Consider the following 23,864-nt stretch of genomic DNA (forward strand, 5'->3'; position numbering starts at 1 on the left):
TCACTGAGTAGCCCATGCTTGCTTCAATAGATTTATCTCTATTACACATCAAAATGACATGTAAACTAGGGCAACCAAAGAGCTGTGCTGCAAAAAGTGTAGTAATCTGAGAAAGTGTGTGTTAGCATTGCACACATGAAAATAATAGACTTAACTAAAGCATTAAGTTGACATATGCTTTATCCATAGTAGAGCATGACAAAGCAGTGCAGCTCCCAAGCAACATAGACCTTTTCCCAGTAGCTTAGGTTACATGGCCTGTAACATCAGTGTAAGAGACTAGAGCACAGCTTAACTTACTGAATAGTTCTAAAACTATTTGAGTCAAATTAGTATTTTTCACAAAAGCACAAAAACTACATATCTCTGCTAGTTGAAATGGGAAAACTGTGATAGATGGATGGGCTGGTTGTAACAGTCTCTAAAATGTCTGGTCAATGCAATTAATAAACACAATTAATGCAAAACAAATCTATCTTGTTTTAACCAGATGATATTTCCAGTCTAAATACATTAAAGTACATTCACCAAAATAAATGTGATTAGTAAAAAAAAGTATCAAATGTGGCAAATTGATTTGCTATCTGTCCCTGGGAGTTGTTACAGCTGCCAAAAAGGTGAATCAAATAGTATAGGCATGGATTCATTGTATAACTCTGCATCATATATAAAACATTCATGTAGCATTTTAACCCTTGATAGTTTGCACCTCACTCTGCTTCAATATCAGTTCAAAAAAGGAAATCAGAAAAATTCAACAACAAAAGACATTCTCAGCTGAAAATATGCAAAGGAGATTAACATAATATAACAACCTTTAAATATAATTGAATTAAAAAATAATACTTCAGAAAGATGCTATTAATTAATATGGTCAATATACTTAACGATAACAACATACTTAATAATTGTGGTAACATGGAATCAATAATGTTAAAAAATGGTAGGAAGGTAAATGTTAAAAGCTGGGGCACATACATTTAGTAATTACATACTTGAAATATTCGAAAGAGGAGACAATCTGAACTGAAATCAGTTTCTGGGTTGTACGTGTTGGCTTAGCATGAACATCCAGATAGTCTAAACAGAGTGAACTAATAGCCTTAGATAGTTGAGTATGACTGTTATCTAGCATACCACTAGCACTTCCTTAACACCTGCTTAACAATCTAAAATACCTATGGTATACCTTCCCCATGCTAATATGCTTGTGTTCCACTTGCAGTTGCTTCTTCTAAATGTGTTGTCCAGGTCACATACTCATAATGTGCCACTTCTAAATTATTATTGTTATCAACACTGACAGTTTATGGATTGTCTTATAGAGCCACAGTCTCAATCTCCTGGACCGGTCTCAGAATAATGGATTTTTTGTAGGAGAAACGGGTCAGGTTGACTCGAGTGTAGAATTTTTCTTTCTCCTCAAGAGAACAGTACAGGGAATATGTAAACTTGGCCAATACCACTGTACAGCAGATCTCTAGCAACAACATTACAGTATAAGAAATTGTCTGAGCTTTACATGATGAAGCTTTATCAGCTCGAGAGGTGGAGTAGACAGCTTGGTGCTGAGGGTCATGGAACCCAAAACAGATGAAATTGCTGGGGGTGGTGGAGACTGGCGTTGTTTCCCTTGTGCTGCTGATGATTGTATTCAGATGAGTGGACGATGTTGGCTCTGTAGTAATTGGTGTTGTGGTCGTTGCTGTAGTTGTGGGGACTGTGGTCGTTGCTGTAGTGGTAGGTACTGTGGTAGTTGCTGTAGTGGTGGGTACTGTGGTCGTTGCTGTAGTGGTGGGTACTGTGGTCGTTGCTGTAGTGGTGGGTACTGTGGTCGTTGCTGTAGTGGTGGGTACTGTGGTCGTTGCTGTAGTTGTGGGTACTGTGGTCGTTGCTGTAGTTGTGGGTACTGTGGTCATTGCTGTAGTTGTGGGTACTGTGGTGGTTGCTGTAGTTGTGGGTACTGTGGTCGTTGCTGTAGTTGTGGCTACTGTGGTCGTTGCTGTAGTTGTGGGTACTGTGGTCGTTGCTGTAGTTGTGGGTACTGTGGTTGTTGCTGTAGTTGTGGGTACTGTGGTCATTGCTGTAGTTATAAGTAAAGTTGTAAGCTGAGTGGTTTCAGGGGTAGTGGTAGGCAGAGTTGTGGTCAGTGTTGTAGTTGGTGGTAATGTGGTTGTTGGTGAGTGCGTGGTAATCTGTGTTGTCATAGTAGTGGTTGTTGAAGTTGTTGTAGCCACAGTTGTAGTGGTTGGAAGAGTTGTGGTTGTTGGCAGGGTTGTTGTGGTTGTTGGCTGGGTTGTTGTGGTTGTTGGTAGGGTTGTTGTGGTTGTTGGCTGGGTTGTTGTGGTTGTTGGGAGAGTTGTTGGCACAGTTGTTGTAGGAGTAGTTGTTGTAAGCAGAGTGGTGGTGGTCAGCAAAGTTGTGGGACATATGAGTTGATCTGTTGTTAAAGAAAGAATTGTCTGGCCTCTCAAATCCACAGGATACTGACAACGTGCATCATCCGGAGAGGGAGGGCGTAGTTTGTCCTTGTTATCTTTCATCCATGTGTAGAATGACAACAGGTTGCAGTCGCAGTGCCAAGGGTTGTCATTCAGATACACTTTGCTGAGTTTTGGAAGAGAATCAAAAACATCTTCTGGAAGGCTTCTCAGGTTATTTTTAGCCAGATTGAGTGTTGAAAGGGACTTAAGTTGTATAAAGTCATCTGATTTCAATGCTTCAATGGTGTTTTTCTGAAGATTGAGCTCAGAAAGTTTGTCCAGCCCCTCAAAAAATTCTCCAGAGAGATGTGAAAAGTGATTAGAGGACAGGTCTAATTTCTTAAGCTTCTTCAGTGGGCTGAAAACCCTGGCAGGTAAGCTTGTAAGGTTATTGTTGTTGAGACCCAATTCAGTAATTTTTGGCATTTCTCCAAAAAGATCAGAAGGGAGACTGGTGAGCTGATTGTGATGCAAAGTTAATGTTTTGAGTGCCGTGAAATCCACAAATAGGTTGGGTGGCAGCTCAGTTAAGAGATTATTATCCAACAACAATTTTGTCAACTTGCTTTTATGTGGAATCAAATTTGGTTGTATGTGTGTGATTCTGTTGCTGTGTAGAGAAATTTCCTTCAGACTCTGAAGATTATCAAAAATTCCGTCTGGCATAGAGGTCACCTTGTTTTCATAGATCCTAAAAACTTGCAGTTTCTTGAGATTGGAGAAAAGAGATGTTGAAACGGCTGCAAGGTTGTTCTTAGCAAGATGAAGCTCTTGGAGATTCTCCAGATGATCAAATGTTCCCTCTTCAATTGATGAAATCTCATTCATATGCAGCTGCAGTTTTTCAAGGGTACTGATGCCATCAAATAGTCCCCTTTCTAAATTCTGAATCTTGTTTCCTTTCAGAATTAAAGTATTAAGATTGTTAAGATCTTTAAAAACTCCAATGGGTAGTGATGTCAGATTAGTTCCTGAAATCTCAATGATAGCCAGCTTCTCTAAACCTTCAAACGCACCTTCCTCGATAGAGAATGTTGGTGTACCAATAAATTCCACTTTCTCTAGTTGAGGGTTTTTGGAAAATGCTCCTTTTGGTATGACCCCAATCTGACTGTTAATGAAAAAGACCTCCTTGCTTCCATCTTTCAGGATTGCAGGTATTGTTGTCACATCCTTGTCATAGACATCTTGATATGGCTCCACAACAGGCTCTTCAGCTGCACAACAACAAAGCAAATGGAGAAGAACGCTGAAGTATAGACCTGCTCCCATCAGCATGTTTCCACCTGCAAAGGAAACAATAAACAATGGGAGAAATCATGTAATGACATGATCTAATTTAGTAACACGACAATTAGTGTAAAATGACAGTATATTTTGTTGTTTTTGCTCAACTACACAAAGTCCTACATCAATAGTATTTGGTACATTTATGTTTTTTTGAGTTGTGTTTATGTCCAGAATTAATCAAAATCCAAGTCAGATGGAAAACTCAAGCTACATTTTAAGCTTTTTGTCATTGCAGATTAAATTGAATACAAAGTAAATAAAATGATTCTCATTGGTGTACCCTGTCCGAGATTCCCCCAGAAAAATGTTTTACCTTCTCCTTTACAGTATGACAGCGAATCAAAATCATAGAACGTTTTTTAGTGAATGTTTGCATATGTTGAGTTAGAAATGGCAAAGTTTTACCTTAAATATTCCCCTTCCAGTGTGATCTCTGAATGCTCATTTTGAGTCAAATGTCAGCATATCCTCTTGCGCAGCGCTTTTATCTCTTTGCCGCAGTGTTCACTCTGGCGTATGTCTTGTGAACAGTTTAAGAACGTTGGCCAGTTCACTTTCTGTTTTTAGAGATAAGAGAACGGAACTTATACCTCCTCATAGAATAAGAAACATTGCACGTGTTTTTTATTTTAAATTTGATTTTTGTTCATGGAATTGGATTTATTCATTCACTTATTTTAACAGCTAATTCACTTCATTTCATTGGTTGATCTTGACATTACTCCAGTTTTTAGTCATTGCGCAGTACATACTATGTAAACATTAGACTAGGACAGTGGTTGGGTTGAGCTAACTTTTATATCTACTTTAAAGGACAAAAATGAAATATTAGTTGACGTTGCTGGAGGTGTGGGATTAAAAATAGTAGCATTAAAACATAACTGAAGGAAAAACAATGAACTTTTATGACAACTATATTATATATATATATATATATATATATATATATATATATATAGTCACAGTCAATGGTTATACCTCCTTCATGATTATATCCTCTCGCTGTTCATATAGTTGGTGGATTCTTGTTGCAATGAAGGCTCTTTAAAGGCATCTGTAGCTTTCCACTTTACTGTTGCTTTGTTAATTTGCTGCTCATTGATTTATCCATAGATCTCCTACAATAACTATCCAACATAGTTTGCTAAAGGCCTTGAGGATTATAAAAAGTAATAAGAATGTATTAAAAGCTATTTAAAAGCTATTAAAAACCATGTAAAAGTTAGATTTGAGCGAGAGGGTTACAGTCACTGATTCTATTATTGACATGCAGCTTTATTAACACATTTACTCTGAGTACCCTCCTAACAGACATACGCTATACCTCATTATTGTTACTACAGTTGTTACTTAACATAAGGAATTTTGAATATAATGTACACATAAGAGGTTATTAGCAAGTAGTAGCAGAGTTGAGGTAACATGAAAGGCAAGAATGGATAGAGCATCTTTAAATGGTCTAATCTTGCCACTGTGCCACTCAAAGCAAAACATTGTGCCACCTCCAGCAAATTCGCAAGATCACAATCAATAAGCAACAACACACAAAAACAAATGCCATGCCCACAAACACACAATAAATGTTGTAGCCCTAGCATATATGTAATTTGTGGTATATTTATGAAGAAGCAATTGTGAAATAGACCAGCTACATGTATACATCTAACAGCACATTGAAGCCAGCTTCAGTTCTGCAGGATCTGCTATGCATGATTCAATACAAACATCACACTCCAGACAAGTCTACATAATACCTGGTAGCAAATTCAACACTATACAAAAGTTTTTAGACACAAAAACCCTCTCACTGTTAATCTGAACTGACCTTTCAGTACCGATATAGAGCAACACATGCATATATTGTGATCTCTCTGCAGCCAATTAGTATAAAATAATAGAAAATAGAAGCTAAAGTCTACATATTTAGCAAATAATGGTTAAAGTGTGATTATTTGTATTTTAGGGATAACATTTTCTCCACCACCTTACTCCTCCTGATAGGGACAGTAAGAGCAAAGAGTGGATTTATTTAAGCAGCCTGTTTACAAAGCACTGCAGTGGATGTTGAATATTAGAATGTGTCTGTGCTTTGCAACCCATGTGAATTCAGTTTAATCTCATTATTTGTGTAAGCTACATAATGCACTAAATCTACTGAGTTAACAATGATACATTTTGATAGCCAATCAGAATAGCTCATTTGCTAGTTTAGCCACATGCCACATACCAGATGTCTAGTGTTTTTTCCCTGTTTTCTCAGGTTCAATATGTAATGATGTGTTCCACACCATTCTACACTTCTCATTTTCTGCCTTCAGTTTAAGGATATGTCTAAAATTTATAAGGACACACTGATGTGGTATTTGTAGGCGGATTCTTACACCCAGTATTTTTCATATACATATATACTGACACCTATACAGATGCTGAAAAATAAACATTTATAAAAGGTAGAAACTTGTACTAGATTCACATCCATTAGCATTGCAGAGAAATGTAACGTTTATTTCTGCAGATTTACAAATGCATCAAAAATAAAAATACAGATAATTTGCAGAGTAGCCCAGCATCACTTAAACATTCTGCTCTTCCTTAGTAAAGTCATCAACATCAAATATCAGTTTCAAATATTGGTCAAAGCAAGATGTATGTCCACTGCTGATATATTCGTTAAGCATATTTCTGTCCATACTGACATGATTCTTATATCACTGTGCATCCCTAAGAAATAATTGCCCCTCTTCAAAATCTTAGGATATTTGATTTCCCCATACAAGTGACAGTATAGTGTAAAGCTCTGAGCTTCCCCATGCATGACAGAGGAAAAATGTACTCTGCTATTAATATTAGAATTAAAATTAGGTGACTGAATAATTCCATATTTTTTACTGCCCCTGCAAGTGCCACTCTAGATGATTGCCTTGTTCACCTATGTGGATGAACTGGTCCTGGCTCTAATCTGTATTCAGGCATACCTCCACACCTGGGTACCAAGAAACAGTGACTTCTTTTCTAAAAAGAAAACTGTTTTGACAAGTAACCTGTTGTGAAATGCCTGGACAATTTCATATTACATATTACAAATGACAAAGTACATAATGAGTCATTTTAACATGCATTAAAAGAACATGCAGGGAAAGCTTAAAACCACATGCTGTACATGTTGACTATACATATTGGGTTTGATTAACTAAAATGACGTAAACATAAAGCTCTGAAGATGCAGGTTATTGTTTCTTTTTAAATGTACTTTGTACTTGCAGACCTTTTGGCAATACAGTGTTCAAGTTCACATTACTTATCTTAAATAAGTCATTGTCACCACCTCCTACATTATCCTGTTATCTGATGTGTTTTATTAAGCATTCATTGATGTAACTGGAAAATTGACAGGTAATGTTGATTACTATAGAGCGACGCTCTCTATATCCTGGACTGGTCTCAGTGAAACTGACTTTTTGTAGGAGAAATGTGTTAGGATGACTCTTTCTTTCTCCTCGGGAGAATTATAAGGGGAGGAGTACATGAATTTTATTAATAATAATGCATAACAGACCACTAGCAGCAACATTGTGATACAGGAAATCATCAAAATCTTATATAACAAGATCCTATGTGTTTTGGTTTGTGCTGTGTTCATTGGTGTAGTGAGCTGCACTGTGGTTGTTACAGGCGTGGTGAGTGCTGTGGTCAAATCTGTAGGGGAAGGAACTGTGCTCATTTCCACACTGATGGGTATTGTGGTCATTACTGTAGTATTGGTTAGTGTGGTTGTTGCGGTAGGGGTGGGCACTGTGGTTGTTGTAGCAGTTGTTAGGATTGGTGGAGTTGACATGGATGGTGTTGCTGTAGTTTTAAGTAGAGTGGTTTCTGGTAATGAGGTTGTTGGTGGCTGAGTGGTGATCTGCAGTGTAATAGTGATTGTTGTAGCCTCAGTTGTAGTGGTTGGAAGAGTTGTGGTAGTTGGCAGGGTTGTTGTGGTTGTTGGTAGGGATGTTGTGGTTGTTGGCAGAGATGTTGGCACAGTTGTTGTAGGAGTAGTTGTTGTAAGCAGAGTGGTGGTGGTCAGCAAAGTTGTGGGACATATGAGTTGATCTGTTGTTAAAGAAAGAATTGTCTGGCCTCTCAAATCCACAGGATACTGACAACGTGCATCATCCGGAGAGGGAGGGCGTAGTTTGTCCTTGTTATCTTTCATCCATGTGTAGAATGACAATAGGTTGCAGTCGCAGTGCCAAGGGTTGTCCTTCAGATACACTTTGCTGAGTTTTGGAAGAGAATCAAAAACATCTTCTGGAAGGCTTCTCAGGTTATTTTTAGCCAGATTGAGTGTTGAAAGGGACTTAAGTTGTATAAAGTCATCTGATTTCAATGCTTCAATGGTGTTTTTCTGAAGATTGAGCTCAGAAAGTTTGTCCAGCCCCTCAAAAAATTCTCCAGAGAGATGTGAAAAGTGATTAGAGGACAGGTCTAATTTCTTAAGCTTCTTCAGTGGGCTGAAAACCCTGGCAGGTAAGCTTGTAAGGTTATTGTTGTTGAGACCCAATTCAGTAATTTTTGGCATTTCTCCAAAAAGATCAGAAGGGAGACTGGTGAGCTGATTGTGATGCAAAGTTAATGTTTTGAGTGCAGTGAAATCCACAAATAGGTTGGGTGGCAGCTCAGTTAAGAGATTATTATCCAACCACAATTTTATCAACTTGCTTTTATGTGGAATCAAATTTGGTTGTATGTGTGTGATTCTGTTGCCGTATAGAGAAATTTCCTTCAGATTGTGAAGATTATCAAAAATTCCGTCTGGCATAGAGGTCACCTTGTTGTCATAGATCCTAAAAACTTGCAGTTTCTTGAGATTGGAGAAAAGAGATGTTGAAACGGCTGCAAGGTTGTTCTTAGCAAGATGAAGCTCTTGGAGATTCTCCAGATGATCAAATGTTCCCTCTTCAATTGATGAAATCTCATTCATATGCAGCTGCAGTTTTTCAAGGGTACTGATGCCATCAAATAGTCCCCTTTCTAAATTCTGAATCTTGTTTCCTTTCAGAATTAAAGTATTAAGATTGTTAAGATCTTTAAAAACTCCAATGGGTAGTGATGTCAGATTTGTTCCTGAAATCTCAATGATAGCCAGCTTCTCTAAACCTTCAAAGGCACCTTCCTCGATAGAGAATGTTGGTGTACCAATAAATTCCACTTTTTCTAGTTGAGGGTTTTTGGAAAATGCTCCTTTTGGTATGACCCCAATCTGACTGTTAATGAAAAAGACCTCCTTGCTTCCATCTTTTAGGATTGCAGGTATTGTTGTCACGTCCTTGTCATAGACATCTTGATATGGCTCCACAACAGGCTCTTCAGCTGCACAACAACAAAGCAAATGGAGAAGAACGGTGAAGTATAGACCTGCTCCCATCAGCATGTTTCCACCTGCAAAGGAAACAATAAACAATGGGAGAAATCATGTAATGACATGATCTAATTTAGTAACACGACAATTAGTGTAAAATGACAGTATATTTTGTTGTTTTTGCTCAACTACACAAAGTCCTACATCAATAGTATTTGGTACATTTATGTTTTTTTGAGTTGTGTTTATGTCCAGAATTAATCAAAATCCAAGTCAGATGAAAAACTCAAGCTACAGAATGCTGAAGTTTAGACCTGCTCCCATCAGCATGTTTCCACCTGCAAAGGAAATAAAAAGCAGTGGGAGAAATCATGTAGGTCATATTTTACAAAACTGTAACTTTTAAGCTGTTTATTCTGACATAAATACTTATATATAATTGCATATTAGTGTTTTACATAGGCACAAAATGGGGGAGAGACTATCAATTTACTGAATTTATAACAGAAATGACATGGCATTATTATTAGTATGTTTTAATAATACTGTTTATATTCATTTTTAATGTTGGCACATAAACATTTAGATGTATTGAATTGCTGTGTAAATGCTATTTCATAGTAATAATAACTATTGGGTTATGCAAAAAGCTTTGATGGTGTGAAAAGATTTTAAGCAAAGCCTTTTTAGTTCAATATAATTTGCTATATGAAATGTTCAGAATTAGAATGAATCATGCTATCTAGTGGCTAAATAACTTAATTACCTACCTAATTTTACTCTGAACATAATATTTCTTAGCAATGTCATTGGATTCAAATGCAGTAAAATAGGAATAATGTCAGAAAAAATGGAATTCTTGAGGAAGAAAATAGATTAGGTTATATAGTGTTCTAGCGTAAGGCATGAGGTATAGAAAGCTTCAAAAGAGTTGAATGCAAAGATGAAAGATGAATACATAAAGGTAAAAGAAATTATGGGGTGAAAATACAAATGATCTATATGGAATAATGTTGTTTAAGGTCTTCAAAGGTTCATCATATTACCCTTAAATGGAGGTGTGACAAGTGTGAAAAAGATTAGTTGACAAGGTTATAAAGCCAAAACAAAGATGATGAGTATGCTGGCCAATATACACTGACCAAACATTGTACAACAACCACTGACATCCTAATTTTGCATTTGTCTTTTCAATGTCCAGAAAAACACCCGATAAACCAAATAAATCGGAGTGACTGAGAAGAGAACATTCTATATCTCGATTGAACACAGATGACAAACCAACCAAGCTTTTCTGTTTGTTTATGTTTGTTGGGGTTGATTTGGTCAGCGTGCTCTGGCCTTAAAACAAGCAGAACCAATCAACTCTCACAAGCACAAAAACATCATCAGCTGTGTAAGTTTACAGGAAAATGTCGAACTTTAAATTATTTTAAATAGTTGAACATTATAAAAATATATAAAATGAAAACTAGAGAGCATTCTCACAGATATAAAAAGACAGAAATGAATGTAGTCAGTATGTTAAGTGGTTTGAGCTGTAGGGAAGTGCACACAGGGTAAAATGTCATTTTTCATTGTAATATACTTAAACAGATGTTATTGTTTTCCCATATAATCATTATCTGCGCATTTTACAGTAATTGGACACATTTTCAGATTCAGTATGCTGTGTTTGTGCCATAAGAGTAACTTTTTAAATGAATTTATTTATTTATTTTTTATCACCGAGTTGTGTGTATAGGTGTAGTCATATCTAGGTTATCTTAATCACCGTCTTGGTCACTGTAATAACACCCTTTTCAAGCATATAACAAATGCACACTGAAAGCTAGTCAGGTCACAGGTATAACCTCCACAGTGTTAACACAGTGTTATATTTAAACTGTCTTGTATCATTTCTACTCATGGCATGTTCAGCTGAAAGTTAGGTACAAGAAAAAGTGTTTGCGTTTTGATTTTTTAAGTTTTGTGTACATATCATATTCTAAAAACATTGGAACAATATGTAAAATGCTAATAAAACAAAGTAGTGATTAGTCAATTCTGTTTGACCTGTACTAAATTAAAAATACCACAAAAACACAATATATGATGTTTTACCTTATGTACTTTATTGTATGCCTGCAACACATTCCAAACATGTTTATGAACTGGAGTATGTTTCTCACTATGTGACACCACCTTTCCTTTTAACAACACTTAACATTCATTTGCGGACTGAAGAAAAAAACGGATCCCGTTTTAAATTACATTTTTTTGCCGTTCGTCTGTTATTCTTCCTCTGTGCAACTTTATAGGTCCCCCATTGCTGTTTTGCAGTCTAGTACCCGCAATCTCTGATTATGCAATCATGCTGTTTCGACACATTCAGAATGTGGCTTGACGTTGAATTATTGAAATAATCATGCCTGCCCCAAAAAGACTAGTCTAGAAGGCAGAACATGTTGCTCAAAATGTGTTTAGCACCTATGGTGCCGACACAGATATTCAAGTTACCCATTATCACAGCCTCATACCATGACAGACCCTGAACTTTTGAACTTTATGCTGGTAACAATCTGGATGAACACAATGTGCATTATTTCTATAAACAAACAGAAAAGTTGACTCGTCAGACCACAATATATGTTTTCATTGTGCATTCTCTGCACTTGAGCCCAGAGAAGTTGGCAGCATTTGTGGATATTGTTGACATATGACTTCCGCTATACAATGTACAGTCTTGTATATGTGGATGCAACAATGGATGTTTACTGACAATGGTTTGTCAAAGTATTTCCGAGTCCATGTGGTGATATCCATCACAGAAACATGTGAGATTTTAATGCAGTGCATGATGCAATAAATGAACAGTTGTCAGTTAGCTCTGGCACTTTATGTGCTCAGTTTAAATTTAAATTGTTAACTTGATGTTGATATCTTTCATGCACAGAATATCAGAATATTTATTTTCACTGCTGTAGTTCACTGCTGTAGTTCCAGCATTCGATAAACTATCATTTACTATCATCAAGTCTAAAAAATCAGAATTTGATGTTATTGGATCTTTATATTAAAACATTGAACATGATTGAAGAATTTAGTGTTGGAAAAAAAGAAAAAAAATAACAAAAGAGCACAAGTTTTTGTTATTGGTATCCAGGCTAGCCTGCTTACATGAAGAGACAAAATCATTTTCTTTTCAATATCTAATATGTAAGGGAAAACGGAATGTGTAATAATAAAGGAAGAGTATGAAGGTCTTGGTAGTTCCTTTAATTTTATCAGATTATCTTATATCTTATATCTTCTGTAAAACAGCTTGAAGAAGTGCAAATACTACAAACACACAGAATCCAGTAAAAAAAAATCAGTATTACAGTTACTTTTACCATGAACCATGTATTAAGTGAGAAAATAAAGATACATGCACACTTGGGAGCAGGGTTTTCACTGTGGGGGTAACAATGTATCATGATGCAAAAATGTGACAATTTGCGCTGTGGACAATATGAGTTCTATTTATTATGCCATACAATGTGACTGCATTGTTTGGATGGATGGATAAAGTCAACAATTTTGCTTCAGTCATGCTCAAAATATTGAATCCCAAAACCAGTGCCATGAATAAAATCGAATTGGCTTGTGGTTTGTGTATCATTACACCCTTACTATTTAATGACATATCTCAAAATTATTAACAAATATGTTTTTTTTATATCAAAGTGCAATAACTCATTACGACCAGACATGAAGTTTCTTTATGCAATGTTTCATTTCCCATTTTATTGACACAACATCTTTGTCAATTACAGTTGCTTGGTTCATTTAACCAAAAAAATTAAGAAATTATTTTCAAAATCTGATTGCCATAATAGATATTAGATATGAAAAGGAAAAAAGAAATGCATATCACTTCTTTGAAGTCAAACACAGTACAGAGGCAAAAGTAAAATCTCTAAAAGCAGTCTCTAAAAGTACAATTTACATTTTTATTAATATATACATTACTGTGCAAAAGTCAGAAACTATCCTTCATTGCTTTCATTTTTAGTAAAAACAACCATTAAGTACAAATTGTTCTTTTTCAAGAGATCAGTATCTTAGCAGATTGTATATAGGATAAAGCACTTCCATAAGGAGGGGGAAAGTTAAAGTGAAAACACAGGACTTTCCAAAACTGGAGTTTAAGTTGTTTAAAGTTATAGAGAAAAAGGGATCATTTTCAGGGAATCAAGCTCCACCTTTGCATCAGATCTGAAAAAATCCACATGTTTCTGTCTATCGCTCCAATGTGAGAAGACAGCACAACACTATGCATCTGAAAGGATGTGTAGCTGTCAAGAAGCTGAACTGAGAAAAGGAAATAGACAAAAAAAGAGGAAATTTGCAAAGCAAACAAAGAAGCTGCTGATGTTCGCAGAACAATGGACTGACCCCCCCCAAAGTTCAGACCTCAACATCACTGAATGTGTCTAGCAATATCTGTATCATGAGATGCTGAAAATGCAACCAACTTCTAAGACTGAACTTTGCAGGGCTCTTTGAAAACCTGACAAGTCTGCTGTGAAAAGTGGACTAAATGCTGATGTTATATTCAGTTATTGAGACTTAATTGTTGTTTTTTTCCGATACAGAAATGTAATGTTTTATACTTATTGGACATTTTAAATAGATTAATGAAGGATGCTGTATGCATCGTAATGTATTTATTTATTTGGTGAAAAACCCTTTTCATGGTTCCAGCACCTAAAAGGGCACTCCACACAGGTTAGTAAGCAGTTCTTTCCAGCCCTTTTTCACCTTTTGCAATAAACTTTGAAATAGTGTCAAAATGAATGATTTGTATAAGCCATTATTTTGTCTTACTTAATAGCACACCAGTGTGCTACTCCTCAGCAAATAGTAGAACACACATTTAAACTTTAGATAACCGAATTCGGATTTGGGTGGCGTAAATTTCGACTTCCCCGCTTGTTCCTCCTCCATAATGCAACACAGATGATTATAGTGACAATCACTACAGTACAGACTATAGCAATAATGATTATGTACAGGTTATTAGACATTGTCTCAACCTCTCTCTGATCATTGCTGGTGTCCTCTCCTTTCTTTGAGGATGATGTGGAGTTGGCAGGTGCCAGGGTGCTCCTTCTGGGTGGGGGAGTGTGAGGCCTTCGTTGTTTGTCCGTGGGAGTAAGTGGTTTATTTTCAGTGGTTCCAGAAGTGGGTGTTTGAGAAATATCATCGCTGAGATTTATTATACTGATGCCTGTCAAGTGTGAAGGACTAAGACATGTAAGAGATGTGATGTTTTTTACTTTTTTGGGGTACTTTAAAAGCCAGTTGCGAAGCGGTAAAATGTTATGGTCACACTTCCAGGGATTTACAGCAAGCACCACATTGTCAATATTGGTTAGTGAGTGTAAAAGCTCCTGCCTTAAATATGGTAGAGAGTTATTTTGAAGCTCCAGCTGAAATAGATTGAAGGCACCATCAAGAAATTTCCCTGGAAGATCCTCAATCATATTGTTTTCCAGTGATATGTTGACCAACTTTGGGAGGCCTTGAAACAGTCCTTCTTCAAGGGTGACCAGGCGGTTGGTGTGCAGTGAAATTTCTTCCACCTCAGTCAATCCATTAAAGGCTCCAGGTGAGACGTGTGAGATCTGGTTTCTGCTGAGCACCAAAAGACGTACTTGAGTTAAATTGCTGAACACATTTTCCTCAAGCTGGGTCAACATGTTGTCGTACAGCCACAGGTCCTGGAGGGGCATGAAGCCAAAGGTTCCAGCAGACAAACTTAGCAGCTGGTTGTCATGAAGTGAGATCTGGCGTAGATTGGGAAGATTCAAGAAGATGCCCCTCGGAAGTGAAGATAACCGATTATTAGAGAGATAGAGCTTTTGCAGCTTCTGCTGATGCGCAAAAAGTTCTGCAGATAAGTGCGTGATAACATTGTTCTGCAGGTGCAGTGTCTCGAGGTTAACCAGCTGCTCAAAGACATTGCCTGGAAGCGCATTTAGACTGTTATACTGGAGGGACAATATTTTAAGCTTGCTAAATCCATAGAAGGTCCCCATGTACAGTTCCCTAATGCTGTTTCTCTGCAACACGAGCTGCTCCAAATTTATTAGACCCTGAAATGCCTTCTCTGGAACAGAACTGAGCTTGTTTTTGCTCAAGTCTAAGGTCTTCAGAGCTTGAAGAGGAGTTAGCAGAGATGAGGAGAGGTCATTCAATTTGTTGTTGCTCAGTGTGAGGGATGAAAGCAACTGCAGGTTCTGAAACAGAGTCTCTGGTAGAGAAACTAGCTCAGTTCCTGTTAACCCTAAGGCCTTAAGATTGTGGGTCTTGTCGAACATGTGGGGCTGTACTTCATTTATTCTTGAATCCTTGATGACAAATATTGAGAGAGCCTCAGAAAATGCATCAATGTCGGCTGGTTTCAGTGAAGAAATGCTGGTATTTGAAATATATAGAGCACCTGTAGTTGCAGGGATGTCGGATGGAAAGTCTTGAATTTCATAGCCTTGGCATATAATTCTGTTGTCCTTGCATTTGCACTGTGGTGGACAACCCCAAACAGCTGCACTCAGAGCACAAATGCCAAGAATGATGTAACGTCCAAGATCCATTGAGACCTGAAAAAGAATTAAACATATTTGCAGTGACCTGTTTTATCAGTGGTTTATGATAAACAGTAAAAACAATTAATAAAAGCTGTAAAATCTCTCTCTCTCTCTCTCTCTCTCTCTCTCTCTCTCTCTATATATATATATATATATATATATAATATCTCAATTTCACATTTCATATGTTTAATCTGGAAGGTAAATCAGAAAAATCTATAAGCAAATGGTCAGAACCTAGGAAAAATCACAATAAGAATTATTACTTTCGTTTAAAGTTTCCTTTGTAGGGAATAAACAAATATACAATATCTAAGACTCTTATGTCTCCAGGTGTCTTGTCCTGCTTTATTACCCCTTAAATCTACCCGGTAATTTCCAAATAACTCATTAACGAATAACAAATAATCTGGCTTAAACACTGCAATGAATGTTAGTGTTGAGACACTGACTTAATATTGATAAACTGTTGGACATTTCAGTGTAGTTTAATTAGGTTCTCTGCGTAGTTACAATCATTCATTCGTTCATTCATTTTCTAAGCCGCTTTTCCGTCAGGGGCGTGGTGGGGTGCTGGAGCCTATCCCAGCGGTCATCGGGCAGAAGGCAGGATACACCCTGGACAGGCCGCCATCGCAGGGCAGACAGACAGACACAGACAGTCACTCACACACTCAGACCTAGGGGCAATTTAGCATGTCCAATTGGCCTGACTACATGTCTTTGGACTGTGGGAGGAAACCCGAGAACGCAGAGGAAACCTACGCAGACACAGGGAGAACATGGAAACTCCACACAGAGAGGACCCTGATCACCCGGCCGGGGAATTGAACCCAGGCCCTCCTTGTTGCGAGGCGGCAGCGCTACCCACCACGCCACCGTACCACCCCGTTACCATCATTTCACCCAAAATAATTACATCTTACACTGGATTTTGTGCTTTACACATACCCATCAGGAACAATTATGGGTAATACATTGAATTTAGGGGACTGTAAGTGAAAGCATTTCCACTTTTTCAAAAAAATCCTTCCCACTTCCCCAAGTGAATGCTTCTCAGTTCTATGATTAGATTTTCAATGGATCACCACCTTATGTCATCCAGAGACACTACTGAACCAACTTCCTTTGCCTGAATTTAGGGAAGGATGTGAACTTTTGAAATGAGATTCTGAAATATTTTAAGGGGAAATAGAGTAAACCTATAAAGTCTGATGTAGTGTCATAGGGTCAAAATGAAATTTAAAAAAATCTTCCACTCAAGTTAAAACACTGTTTACAAATAGTAAAATAGTGACATTTGTTGTATGTAATGGGTTCAGTTAAACGTACATTCTGGGCAAGCTAAAAAAATATTCTATTCAGAAATGATGTTTTTTAATGCTTAAATATTTTGTGGAAGCGAAGGAAATAGACCAACCAGTGTGTGGGGGTCCAGGTAGATCTGCATTTGATTAATGAGGGGAGTAGCTGTATGACTAGACACAACTATGCTTGTATACGTTAACACACTTTAACCAGGCAGCTGATGAATGTGTAAATGTAAAGAGCCCTCTGAAAAAGCATTAATCTTTAATCAAACCACTTCTAATTTGACATGTTTTCATCCATACACCTCAATTTTAAAGCTGATCTAACAAATGCTTTCAGTCTGAAACTGCGAGATGCACTAAACTGTTGAGATGCACTAAGATTTTTGAGTTTTCTTTACAGATGTTAGTATGTTTAACTGGCCTACTTTACATTTATGTCTGTTGGAAGATGCCATCATCCAGAATGACTTATGCTCTAATCATATTACTAAGGTAACTGCCATAGCATTAGGCTTCTTTAAAGACTCCAAATCCAAAGACTCATGGTTTTTCCCAAGCAAAGAATTTAATCTCACTCTGCTGGGTGGAGGTCAGCTGTGTCACTCACTTCTCCATTACAACCATAAGCCAATGACACAAATTTCTTTATCACATACTTGTTGAGATATGAAAACATCACCAATCTGGTCTTTTGCTTGCTGTTTGTATAGCATAGCAGGTTTTCTTTCCACTGAGCAAACTGGTGTTTGATTCCCTGCCTGGGCAATATCATGGCTTGCTGCATCAATAAGCATTCCTGAGCAAGACTCCTAATGTTGCATTAGCTTACCTCTCATATGGTTACACTGGAAGCCATTCTAGATATGAACACCAGATGCCGTAATATAGGCTACGTTTTTCTTCCTGAAAATTCAGATTTTACTGCAAGCTTAAACTTGGACAAACAGTGTCCCACCACAAACACTTTTATGCTTATTATTTAGACATTTACTGAGGGCACTGTCAGGAATATTCATCCTATTATTGCTTGTGTTCTTTGTTATTGTTGCTTTTGTTTGTTTACTACTTATTTTTGGTTTGACAGTGTTCCTTAGTTACCTTTTTATTTTAGGTTTCTTTCCATGTACAATCTAAAAGGGGGTAAACAAGAAATGCAACAAACATTGCCCAATATCCAAATTCCTCTCTGTCTGCATTGCACAATGTACAGTCTCTAACATACCTTCATTTTGTGCTTGAAAAACACCCTTATCTACAATTTGGGTGTATTAGTCTGTGGAAAAGCTACTGTTCTGTTTGTTTGTTTTTTCATAGAATAGAATAGTTTTAATCTTAAAATAAAATGTTTAGTTCTAGAATAAAATGTGGAATCCACCACTAACTTCAAAACATTTAAAGAGCGAGTCATTGTCTAGAAACTTGTGGGGGTAACTCTGTCATGTTCTGTAAATGGCCTGGAAATCTGTATTTAGTTTGGGTGATGAGTGTTATAAGTGTCAGGTCATGAGTCAGTACTTGTCATAAGCAATAACCTTCAGCATGTATGTTATAAGCAGCAGATATATACATACTCTAATCAAGTAAAAAACACCTAGTTCCTTCATTTTGTTATAGAGCACACATTGTTCTTTATGTGCCTCCTTTTTGCATTTAATCATATAAGAAACACAAAAATATTCCCATTTTCCATTTGCTTAATGTCCTCTGTTTCATTTTGTGGATTTGAGACTGTATGAGAGCATACAGTTCAACTGGAAAACAGTTCCCTTCTTTTGTAATGCATTCCATTAAAACCAAACCACAGTCTGCACAGACTTGGAATTTTCTGCAGTGTAATTGCTTAAACTTTTCCAGCTCACCATTAATTGCTATGATTTCCTTTTTGTTCCCTGTCACTGCCTCAAAAATGTTATTTTTCACAAATAACTATTGTATCATAGGAGAACTTTTAGAACTTTTTTGAGGACATGTTGAAATTAGTTTCAAAAGTGTTCTACATAACATTTTACAATGTGAAATGGTACAGGGACTTATTACGTCTGCAGTTCTATCTGACTATTGTGCCAAAAAAACAATTACTCTGCTCTTAAACATTCTTAATGTTATAGTCTTACCTTTAGCAGTTGGCTGTTCAACGATACCGGTGCTCTTCTTTCACTCCTCTTTTACTTCTCTTTTCACTTCTCTTTCCAGATGAAGTGGGTCCCCACCCTTAACTTCTAAACAGTTTAGATGGTTTCTTCAGATTCCAGTCAGCTTCCACACACTCATCTGGTCATCCCCTTTACCATCAGACGCTAAGTACAATGCACAGTCAGGCTTTTTCAAAAGCTGTTGCAGGCTCACTCACATTATTGGGAAATGAGTCAGGGGGATCATGCTGGTTTAGGTCCCCACCCCCTCTCTGGGCTTTAAAGAGCTGGATTGGATTAGCCTGGCTGTGGGTATGAGCACGAGAGGCTGGAAGCTTCTTCCTATTGACTCTTAATGTTACATGGTTTATTCATGTAGACAGGAAAAAACGTATTTGTGTGTAATCCTTATTGGGCAGGACACCCTTCCTGTTTTATTATTTTGATTTAAAGAGGGTGGGTTGCTTTTCAAGAAAAGGAAATTGATGAATTGACACATAGGAATTCAAAACATTCACTGTTGCTTCTGCACTCAACATCAAAACAACCTAATTTTAAACACTAGGGTAGATTGTGGTGTAACTGATAAAAGTTGCCGTACAATCATGCAGATAAGGCATAGTTATCTTGTCCAAGCCACACAGCATAGGATAGGGCTTTCAGACAACACAAGACACATACTTGCTAGAGGACACCCTCAAAATCTTAGGTTGGTGCAGCAAAAGTTAAGTGTAGAATTAAATTATAGGACAATTGGCTGTGTAAGGCATCTAGCACTGTTGTGCATACTAGGGGCGTAACGATACATATTTTTTTTCAGGATTTATACATTATTTTCAGTATTTTATATGTTACAAATTTCTTTGAAGCTCTAATTCTATACTTTCTATAAGATTTGGCTTCAATGCCTTCTGCGACCAACATCCAAAAATTACAACCCCAACAAGTTATAAACACCTTAATCACCTCAAAACAGATGATGATCTTACAACCTGGTAATCGGACCAAGGGGCACTAGATCTTTACATGGTGCCTGATATTGCTGATATTTGCTCTTGTCACTGTGGTGTCCCTTAAAGCAGTCTTTGACTTTCCTGTCCATTAAGACCAACTTCATAATGATGTCTTCAGGCTAAAACTGTCAATAACTGTTACCAAATTTGTATGAATATTTAATTGTGTGCACAGAGGACAAATTTTATATTGTAGGATATGTTATGTGTTATTAGGTCTGTTTAAACATCTGAGCCAGGTAAATCATTCAATATTACAGCAGAGGGCACTCTAAAACTTACATATCCTATTTGTTTTTTGGGTGTAAGTGGCTGGTTCAGTTGTCTATAATATACCTGTTAACTCTCCTCCTGTCTCTCCTTCTGTTCATGTTATTAATGTTATTGCTTGCCATGTTCATAGCAACAGGGCAAAAGCACAGTTTCTTATTCTGCCTCAGTCCATAGTCTGTCTCTCCTTATCAAATTTTAGCACTACCAGTTTGGGAGGGTGGCGGTGTGATGCATACATTGTGATTACTGTATGTGAACCAGTAGTTTTCAACAGAAGTCGTTATTTCTGTTGCTGCTTATGGACTGTGTGTGGGTGTGTGTAGGCTGGCAGAGTTTTCGCTGTCCTATCTTATTTTGGTGTCTGTGGGGATGACAGATAGATACATTGTTCCCTGTTGAGTCCTTGTCTGTTGACGTAGGACACATATCAGTGGGAATGCCAACACCAACCAGTTAGTCACATGAACCAGCAACAAAAGCTGTAATTAATGTGACAATGAGGATGGCTTTTACAGCCAAATCAAACACATGCACTTTGGTTGAGTCACCCCGGTTAACCATACAAGATTTGGCACTGAAAAGTCATTTTGGGCTGAGTAGTTGGTGTTCCAAAAGCCAGGGACTGCATGGAAGCTTAGTATAAAGATTCAAATGTTGACCCAAAGCACATAACTCGATTTCATACTGATAGTCCTTTTCTAACTCTGCTTTTCTGATTTCCTTCCTCTATTAATTTTGCTGTGCTTTGAAAGTTTGAGCTGTAAACAGCAAATATTGAGATGTTGGCCAGAGGACAAGACATTTTATACGGAAAGTGCTCACCTCCTTTAGGCTTAACTATCTCCAATACATTTTGCAGAACGTTTACTCTATTGACCCAAAGCACATTCCCCCACTTGAGACTGATAGTACAGCAACAGCACCCTGTTAACTGCTCTTTCATCCCTCTATTACATGAAAACTTACAAATCATCAAACTCATTGATTTTTCAGTGCAAGCAAATTTCATTCTCATTTTTGAAGCTCTTGAAATGTTCACAGCTTATTTCCATGATCTGCAGTGCTAGCTAACATAATTATTTAGCTTTGTTTCTCACAGTGTAGTGGGTGTGTAGCCCTAAGGTTGGTCACACAGTCTGGATAGCTTTTTCTTTCTCCTACTGTCTCTTTTTAAGTGATAACATATAGTTGGAGCCTGTTAGTCTGGCATGGTAACACTGCTGCATTAAACACATCTATTTTGTTTACAACTATGATAGTTTTGATGCTAGTGGCTTCATAATGAGAGCACCTTTTAACCTACTGTTAACATACTTCTCAGTTGAAAACTAAATGCTGTGAGCTGGTAGATCAAATGGCTAAGAAATCTCACTTCTAACAACACTTTGGCAGAGATGAGAAGGCAAGGATCCTGTCAAATCTTACATCATTCTCTCCTATTTGCACTCACATGCAAAGTATGTGCCAATACAAATGTGAAAACACACTTACCCATGACTGGAAAAGGAGAGATCACATAGAGTACTTCACTTGTGAGAATCATCGGTATCAACAGAGGAAAAACAGGAAGCACCTCATTTATAATACAATCATAATATATCTAGAAACAAACACTGCAGTTGCTATTGTCTCCATTCTCTGTACCTACTTTTGCCCTTATACAGACTTCTAATGTGGTTGTAGAACATTCCAGTATATTAGCAAATTTTAGCTATGAACATTTCTAGCAGTGTAGTAAATGAGGTACATAGGACGTTAGGACCCAGCATCACTAGAGTTCACAAAGAGTGGAAGAACACTTTCCTGGCTTTTTGCTAAGCCAAGTGATTTTACATTGTATATCAGGTACGTGTGGGGACTGAGATCACTTAATGTTGTCTCAGCTGAAGGGAATTTTGTTGTCACATGCAAAATGAATTTGCATTAATCTGTTTGTTTTTGACCAATGTAAAGGCTGTATTATGGTGGATATAATAAAAATAGAGCTTTTAAAATTAAAATAATGCTATTATTATTGTACCATAAAAAATAAAATCTAAATTATTACCCTGAAAAACATCTTGCGAGAAAAAAAAAACTATATATACACTGCTCGAAAAAAAATAAAGGGAACACTTAAACAACACAATATAACTCCAAGTAAATCAAACTTCTGTGAAATCAAACTGTCCTCTTAGGAAGCAACACTGATTGACAATCAATTTCACTGCTGTTGTGCAAATGGAATAGACAACAGGCGGAAATCATTGGCAATTAGCAAGACACACTCAATAAAGGAGTGGTTCTGCAGGTGGGGACCACAGACCACTTCTCAGTACCTTTCTGCTTTCTGGCTGATGTTTTGGTCACTTTTGAATGTTGGTGGTGCTTTCACACTCGTGGTAACGTGAGACGGACTCTACAACCCACACAAGTGGCTCAGGTAGTGCAGCTCATCCAGGATGGCACATCAATGCGAGCTGTGGCAAGAAGGTTTGCTGTGTCTGTCAGCGTAGTGTCCAGAGGCTGGAGGCGCTACCAGGAGACAGGCCAGTACACCAGGAGACGTGGAGGAGGCCGTAGGAGGGCAACAACCCAGCAGCAGGACCGCTACCTCCGCCTTTGTGCAAGGAGGAACAGGAGGAGCACTGCCAGAGCCCTGCAAAATGAACTCCAGCAGGCCACAAATGTGCATGTGTCTGCACAAACGGTTAGACTCCATGAGGATGGTATGAGGGCCTGACATCCACAGATGGGGGTTGTGCTCACAGCCCAACACCGTGCAGGACGCTTGGCATTTGCCAGAGAACACCAGGATTGGCAAATTCGCCACTGGCGCCCTGTGCTCTTCACAGATGAAAGCAGGTTCACACTGAGCACATGTGACAGACATGACAGAGCCTGGAGACGCCGTGGAGAGCCATCTGCTTCCTACAACATCCTTCAGCATGACCGGTTTGGCAGTGGGTCAGTAATGGTGTGGGGTGGCATTTCTTTGGAGGGCCGCACAGCCCTCTATGTGCTCGCCAGAGGTAGCCTGACTGCCATTAGGTACCGAGATGAGCCCCTCAGACCCCTTGTGAGACCATATGCTGGTGCGGTTGGCCCTGGGTTCCTCCTAATGCAGGACAATGCTAGACCTCATGTGGCTGGAGCGTGTCAGCAGTTCCTGCAAGATGAAGGCATTGAAGCTATGGATTGGCCCACCCGTTCCCCAGACCTGAATACGATTGAGCACATCAGGGACATCATGTCTCGCTCCATCCACCAACACCACGCTGCACCACAGGAGTTGGCGGATGCTTTAGTCCAGGTCTGGGAGGAGATCCCTCAGGAGACCATCTGCCACCTCATCAGGAGCATGCCCAGGCCATACAGGTCATACAGGCACGTGGAGGCCACACACAATACTGAGCCTCATTT

At 38.0% G+C, this 23,864-nt stretch overlaps 2 protein-coding genes across 2 annotated transcripts; both read right to left on the reverse strand.

Moving 5' to 3' along the window:
* Positions 1-155: 155 nt before the first annotated feature.
* LOC108439761 lies at positions 156-22,020 on the reverse strand. The gene is made up of 4 exons (XM_037534761.1): positions 21,954-22,020; positions 7,181-9,197; positions 6,195-6,199; positions 156-3,769 (listed from the first exon to the last, which is right to left on the reverse strand). The coding sequence occupies exons 1-4, from the start codon at positions 22,003-22,005 to the stop codon at positions 1,320-1,322; spliced, it is 4,524 nt and encodes a 1,507-aa protein (XP_037390658.1). The 5' UTR covers positions 22,006-22,020; the 3' UTR covers positions 156-1,319.
* On the reverse strand, positions 12,360-19,520 carry lrrc15 (leucine rich repeat containing 15). The gene is made up of 2 exons (XM_037534997.1): positions 19,159-19,520; positions 12,360-15,743 (listed from the first exon to the last, which is right to left on the reverse strand). The coding sequence occupies exon 2, from the start codon at positions 15,735-15,737 to the stop codon at positions 14,025-14,027; it is 1,713 nt and encodes a 570-aa protein (XP_037390894.1). The 5' UTR covers positions 15,738-15,743; positions 19,159-19,520; the 3' UTR covers positions 12,360-14,024.
* Positions 22,021-23,864: the final 1,844 nt, after the last annotated feature.

Source organism: Pygocentrus nattereri, chromosome 26, assembly GCF_015220715.1.
Source record: "Pygocentrus nattereri isolate fPygNat1 chromosome 26, fPygNat1.pri, whole genome shotgun sequence".
In the NCBI taxonomy this organism is placed as follows: Eukaryota; Metazoa; Chordata; class Actinopteri; order Characiformes; family Serrasalmidae; genus Pygocentrus; species Pygocentrus nattereri.